The sequence below is a fragment of the Alosa pseudoharengus genome, unplaced genomic scaffold, assembly GCF_046254945.1.
Source record: "Alosa pseudoharengus isolate Yale_2024_CS ecotype anadromous, Long Island Sound unplaced genomic scaffold, YU_APseudo_1.1 YU_APseudo_1.1_scf_10, whole genome shotgun sequence".
Lineage (NCBI taxonomy): Eukaryota > Metazoa > Chordata > Actinopteri > Clupeiformes > Clupeidae > Alosa > Alosa pseudoharengus.
Genome location: NW_027468565.1, coordinates 34,651,597 through 34,659,096, shown reverse-complemented (window position 1 = coordinate 34,659,096; position 7,500 = coordinate 34,651,597). Strand labels below are relative to the sequence as shown.

The 7,500-nt window shown below is 44.5% G+C and overlaps 1 protein-coding gene across 1 annotated transcript in view; it reads right to left on the bottom strand.

The window, feature by feature from the left end:
- Positions 1 to 7,500, bottom strand: part of LOC143141025 (GDNF family receptor alpha-4-like) — a 30,104-nt gene that overhangs the window by 4,676 nt on the left and 17,928 nt on the right. The window contains exons 5-7 of the mRNA XM_076302246.1: positions 3,727 to 3,836; positions 1,698 to 1,832; positions 1,034 to 1,236 (exon numbers count right to left, since the gene is read on the bottom strand). Coding sequence (XP_076158361.1) covers positions 1,034 to 1,236; positions 1,698 to 1,832; positions 3,727 to 3,836 — 448 coding nt within the window. The remainder of the gene's footprint in view (positions 1 to 1,033; positions 1,237 to 1,697; positions 1,833 to 3,726; positions 3,837 to 7,500) is intronic.

The following is a 7,500-nucleotide window of genomic DNA, read 5'->3' as shown; positions in this document are numbered from 1 at the left end:
CATTCCAACACAAAAACTGTGCATATATTGTGCAGATATCTGTGGCCTTCACTGCGGAGGAAAGAGTAGCTATTCTCAGCAACGTGCTCCAAAACCTCTCTGCAAATTCACCTCAGATTCATCTTTTCGGCAGCACTATAAAACTGTCTTCCGACTCAATTCCGACTAAATCCTGAGTCTGTGTGAGGCAGCACGAGCAGGACGCGGTGGAGAGAAACGACGTGTGTGGATCTGCCGTCTTATTTCATTCACGGGAATAGAAACAAAAACCCAAACGCTACCAAAATCAATCATTATTTCCGCTCTTTTGTCTCATTCCATGTGCCTGTTCTGGAAGCTCCTCTGGAGCCTCGTCCATAAATGGCTCATTGATTAAGACGTCGGCGGAAGGATGAGTTTGGACTGCTGGAGCCATTAGGGATTTTTCTTAAACTCCGCGGGCTGAAGTAATCATGTTATAACACGAGCTTAATGGGCTGCATCTGACGGCTTTAATGGCATTGTCAGCAAACACAGACACACACACACACACATATATACACACACACACACACACACACACACACACACACACACACACACACACACACACACACACACACCCACACACACACACACACACACACATACACAACAGCTCATCAGATCTCTCTCATCATACCACACACACACATACACCAACAGATACACACACACACACACACACACACACACACACACACACACATACACAACAGCTCATCAGATCTCTCTCATCATACCACACACACACATACACCAACAGATACACATACACACACACACACACACTCACACACACACACACACACCAACAGACACACATACACACACACATACACATACGCACACACACACACACACACACACACACACACACACACACACACACACATACCAACAGACACACACACACACAGACACACACTCACACACTTCTCCCTTCATGACTAATGACACCAGTGTGTGTTAATATTGTGTGTCAATTAAGGACAACGCACGTCTGGATACTCACTCTTCTCAAGCCTGGCAAACTGTTGGCGCTGTGGTTCAGGTGGCCGTTTCCATGGGCGATGACCTTGACGTTGGTGAGGCCGTTGCTAGTGGTGACGCCGTTGCCGTGGTCCTGTTGCATGCGTGGCGATGGATGGAAGGTGGGAGCAGGTGTGGTCTCGGGTGTGGGGACTGGGATGCTGCCCAATGAGGAGATGGCATTCTCTGTGGGCGGAAATGACATCATTAGGGCTGTCTTTATTATCCTGTCCTTGGCGGCGTTTATGGAGCACAGCTGATGCTTAATCATGTGTGTGTGTATGCAAGGAACTGAACTAAAGAGAGGGTGGAGTCAAACAGAAGAAAGAGAGGATGAGAGAGAGATAAAAGAGTGAAGAAAGAGAGATATGAAAGTAAGAGCAGAAGGCATATACACAGACTGCGAGAGAGAGTTTGAGACATCCAGCAACAGAGAAACAGTGGGAGTGTGTGTGTGTGTGTGTGTGTGTGTGTGTGTGTGTGTGTGTGTGTGTGTGTGTGTGTGTGTGAGTGTGTGAATGTGATGAACAATATGTTGAATACTCTCTGACAGTCGCTCCAGTGGTTGCCGCTTCAAACAGTATATCTGTATGTGTGTGTGTGTGTGTGTGTGTGTGTGTGTGTGTGTGTGTGATTGAATGACTTACTGAGGCAGCTGTTGCTGGTAAACATGTTGAGGACTCTCTGACAGTCGCTCCAGTGGTTGCCGCTGCCCTCACAGTTACACCACAGGGCCACATCCTTACTGCTGTTACTGAGATAGTTAGGGGTCATAATGGTGCCTGCAACGCACACACACACACACACACACACACACACACACACACACACACACACACACACACACACACACACACACACACACACACACACACACACACACACACACACACACACACACACACCACAGGAGAGAGAGCGTCGGTGAGGTCAGTGCTCAGTAGAGCCATCAATGAGTTCCACCTTCATGCATACCTGGACTTGTGATGTTTCTGGGTTCTGAAACATCTCTGCATCGAAGATGAGAGGAAGCTGCAGTATTTATGGCTTATAAATATTGCAGGTGGAATCCAGCTGCGGATGTATTCCTGCCATATCAAACGGCGGAAGGCTGCCCGTATGGCACAACATTACTACGCCAAACTCTTTGTACTATCGCAGAATTACACTTCTCTTTTGTCTGTCAATTTAACGACATTAAAAGACAGTACAAAGTAACAAAGTAAACAATGGTTCACCCACAATGGTGTTGAGAAGCTCTCTTTGTAGATATACCATAACACAGCAATGACTGTTGTCTGCACTTTCTTTCCTAAGTCCCTCTCGTGAAGGCATTGTACAGTGTTCTTACTCACTGTACGTCTCCTTTAAAATGCGTGTTGTTCTAGTTTCATGACAATGAGAGGCGCGTGGCACGGCTCTGCTTCTGGTGTTATCTCCTCTGAGCAGCTCGCAGTGTAATTACGAGTGCAGCTTCCTCCTCAGCGAGAAGCCTCTTTTTTCACTAATTAATTGAGTGCGATTAATGAACGCAGATAAAGACAATAGGATCTGTGTTCCCTGGTGGCTGTCTGATTCCAGGGGAAGGTCCACCTGTTTACAGCGGAGTGTGTGTGTGTGTGTGTGTGTGTGTGTGTGTGTGTGTGTATGTGGAGGAGAGGGTCTGCTCACCTTACTCACTTCCCACTTCCACACAACTTGAGGAAGAGTTGGGAACTAAACTCTCAACATGTTTACTGACTCCGCTCTGTCTTCTCTCTCATCTTTCTCCTTTCATCTTCTTTGTTTCCTTTCCTTTCCTGCTTTCCCCTCCTTCACTTTCGTTCATGCATTCATCATTTCCTTCATCCCTCCTTTCTTTGACCTCCTGTTTGTATCCGTCTATCCCCCCCCCCCCCTCCCCACGCTGCACCTGACCTCTCCCAGGGTCAGACGTCACAACTAAACTCTCAACACCACCAAACTTGCTCTGTCTCCGCTCACAACCATCATTCTCCTCTCATTTTTCATTTCCTTTACTCCCTCCTTCTCTTCCTCTCGTTCCTTCATCCCTTCCTTCTTCACACGCTCCACTGGTCCTCATGTCTCCTGAACTGCAGCAGTACTCAGGACTAAACTGTGATGCTGCTCACTGATCTCCAAAGAACACGAGAGCGAAAAAATGAAACAAAAAGAAAGGTGTTATTTTAACATCACTGGCTCTGCTCTCTAGTAGCTGTTCCTTTATTTTCTGCCCTTAGTTCCTTTATTTTCTGCCCTTAGTTCCTTTATTTTCTGCCCTTAGTTCTTTTATTTTCTGCCCTTAGTTCCTTTATTTTCTGCCCTTAGTTCCTTTATTTTCTGCCCTTAGTTCTTTTATTTTCTGCCCTTAGTTAGTTCCTTGGTCCTGTCCTTCTTTTCCATTTCTTTCCGTCTTTCTTTTCATTTCTCTCTGTATACTTCTATCTTCCTTTCTTTCTTTCTTCCTTCCTTCCTTCCTTTCTTTTCTGTGGTTCTTTCTTTCCTCCTGTCTTTCTTTCCTTCTCTTCTTTCAATTCCTCACTGACAGTTTTTTCTGTCTGTCTTTCAGCCCTTTGTTTCTTTTCTCTCGGCCGTTTTCCTTATTTCTTCCTCTCTCTCTCCATCTGTTTCCCCTGAAGTCCAGTAGAACCCCCCCCCCCCTCCCCCCTCTCTCACCTATGAGTCCGGCGTAGGCCTTCAGGCACACGGTGCCAGTCTCTCTCATGCAGCCCGTCGGGGAGTGTGCCGACGACTGACAGTTGTGCTGAAAATCTGCCAACCTGGATCTGAAGTGCACATAGACACGCACACACAGGCATGCCAACAGACACACACACACACACACAGACACGCACACATATGCCCATGCCAACACACATACACACACACACACACACACAGGCAGGCGAGAACACAGAGAGAAAGAAAGAGAGAGAGGCAGACAAAAAGACCATTTAGAACACAAATCCATCACTTCCTATAACTTCACACAAGACTGTGTGTCATGCAGCAGACCTCATACAGAAGCAAACCCTTCATTTTGTCAGAGGTGCACCTCTGAAGACACACACAAACCCATACACACACACACACACACACACACACACACACTATGTAATGTGTGTAACAATGTGTGTGTCGCTCACACAAAGCCAACCTGACGGGGCTGTGACTCAGCCCTTCAGGGGTGTGTGTGTGTGTGTGTGTGTGTGTGAGTGTGTGACAAAGCTGTGATTCACCACAGAGGGATTTATACACCATGACATGAACCTGACGTCAGGAGGACACCCTCCACACAAACAGATTACCGCTATTTCTCCAGCAATTACGTGTGCTAATGCTAACCTGCCATGATGCTCACATGGGAGAGATTGTAGCATTCCAGAGGCACCATCAAGACCACGCTAAGGAGAGAGTCGCCAAGACATCTTTCTAGATGTCATAACCATCTCATAACCATGTTATGACAGGTGGTATAATCCTGCCACTGGCTATCAGGTCAGTATCACTGCTTCAATCATCAATAGTGATAATTCTAAGCTTTGTGGACAGCATTACACCTTGTGTCCATTACACTGCATCAAAGAGTTTGAAAGAAGATGAGGACATCATAAACAATAGCAATATAACACTGTTATGACTGACTTTCATGATGACTCCTAAAGAAAAAAAAACATCATTCTGTCTATAAAATGTACTGTAAATGACATGGTTTTGAATGTACATTATAAATGGGTTTAAGTATAGTGTTAGAGTCAGAGAATAAAAAATATGCAATGTGCAGAGAACCTGTATGCACCAAGTCCCACCATAAGCACAATCACTCAAAACAACAACAACAGCAAAACAACATAAAGCAAACAAACACCCAACAGTGACTGATGTGGAAGACTTAATCCCTGAAATGAAAGAACAAAGGATGATGAAAATCTGGGCTGAATGGCAATGCATTGGTGAAGGAGAGGAAGTGAATGAAAAGACTTGTATTGTGTTTCTCACTGCAGTTCAGAGAGCCTCTGCTCTGCTCCTCAGCAGCGCTGCTAGCTGAAGTCAGCTTCTGAGTAACTTCTCCTTTTGACTCTCAAATGTGTTTGTGTTTCAGGGTGGCCTTCAGGAAATGTCTGCAATTATTTCTGCTTTTGTGACTGATAAAAGGGAATGCTTGGGCAACTAAACAATTATATTAGCATTTCATATGCTCTAAGAAAAGAACAATTTATTTTAAAAAAGCTATCAATTTTAAAGCAATTTGAGCTGAGGTAAAAACAACTTTTTCAACTGGTATAAACCTTTTTATTACCAGCACTGTTTTGGCAGAACATTGCATACCAATGAATATCTTAAGACCCTTTTGGACCACAAATAAACACACCTGCCTTTAAACAAATCACACGCAGTGTGGGAAAAAACTGGAAGGTTTATTAACATTTAATGCTAGAGATTACATTGCTTTTAGAGCTCAAAAGCTGTTATTGCCCCCTCACTTACAGGCATCTACATGAATCTCTAATGTTCTTTGGCCTTGGCAGTATTGGTCTCACATGATGTGTTTCATAAAAATAGCAACACAAGCCATTCCACAAAACCCAAGCATATAGAAGCTATTCAGCACACGCAATGGCCAAAATTAACTGATAAAGCACAGCAGGGCTCCTGCCACCCCTGGCATCGCTGCCTCAACACTAGGTAAGAGCCCATAATAGGAGAGCACTCCCATTACGCCCCGCAGTCTGGTGCATTATGGGCCTGAAAATGGAGAGAGGAGACGTGGGTAATGGGCTTCTTGTTTTATTCTGGTGAGCCCTCCAAGTAAGAATCAGATGGCCTTGGTGAAGCAGCAGGAGGCATGAGGTTGTTAACAGCCAAACCTTGAATTGCATCAGTGCCTAGTGCAGCTCTGGCATGGTGTTATTACAGTTCTATGTGTTAGGGTTATTTCTCACGCCAGTATCGAGCTAGCACCTCTTGCTCAGACATAAATATGACGGAATGCATGCTGATCGCACCGCTATTCTGCATGGCTCTTCTGCACTCTGCATTTCAAACAACAGCCTTCCAAAGAACACAACAAGTAAAGCAGAACAGAGCTCATTAAATAATTTGCATAAGCAGTCATTCATGAATGATCGCTGACTAAAAACATTCATAATTGCAGAGTTTATTAGTTCTCTAATATTGAACCGGAGCCCCGGTGACGCGGCCTGTTCTACCATAGCGGTTAATGAACGTTTGCTTTTGGAAGGATCTCTGCGGAACATTAATATGTCAGCCTACCACGCAGTGAGTGAGTTTAGGCTCAATCAAGCGAGAAGGAAAGAGGTCTCACTGGACCCTTGAGTAAAGAGCCCTTGATTGCGTAAGTACAGCGATCCAAGAGAACCTAAAGCTATTGTACACATTGGCTGCCTATGTAAGCACCGTGCAGGAATTTTAAACACTAAATACAGGAGGGAAAAATCACTTCCTTGTGGGCCATTCGTGATTGGAGTGTATAATTGGCTGTGAGGTCCAGGTTGTCATGCTGTGTTAGCTTGGAAAGGTTCTGCTTGTTTTTTGGGGGGGAGAATTTGTCTCATATACATTCCTGACTCCGGGGACTGCTGATTTGCATACATTGATATGTACGCTTAAAGAAATCATTATGAGAACATGCAAAATGCAAATGTGAGAGAATTATTTGCTGTTGTGGGATTTCCTCGCCAAGGCGTTCCGCACTCATTTCGGCAGTCATTATGAAAACATGGAAATACGAAATGAATTATTTCATTAATCATAATCCATTTGGAAATGCTGCAAAGACTCTATGAGACTCCTAGACAGAAGGCTTCCTTTGCATTGCTCCTCGTCACCATTACATCTGAATTAAGCCATTCTGTGGAATCATTGAAAAGGACAGATGCATTGAAAAGAAATAAAGTGTGTATTTTATTTCTACCAAAACAAAAAGCCTGGATGCTCATTGTCTGTAGCATTCTTTTGTTCTCTTTAGGTGCACAGAGAAGGAAACACCTTAGAGTCAAAGTACAACAGAGCACTATACAGGAGGTCTGTAATGAACACACAGTCTCTAAAAGGGCGATTGATTCCATGGTGATTCAGATGTGCAAATCATTGTCTGTGTGCAACCACCCAAACAGAATGATGATGCTTCAATTACGAGACATTAAGCAAAATTACCTTCAATTAGCAGCCCTGTCAGTGCCTGCAACCATGCACCAGAAAAACAGCATCGTACTTCATATATTCATTGCAACACAAGCTGCGTCTCATTCAGCAGCTTGCTGCTACTGGACAAAGGCGAGATTAAATCTGAGATTATCAGATCAGATAATCAGCATCTGATAAAGCCTCTCTCCCAGGCATCCGGCGCTTCAGGGAGTAAACAAGAGAGAGGGCAACAGATGCCTAATTAGGGGAACTGCGGTGGAGTACAAATCAGCTGGTTACTAT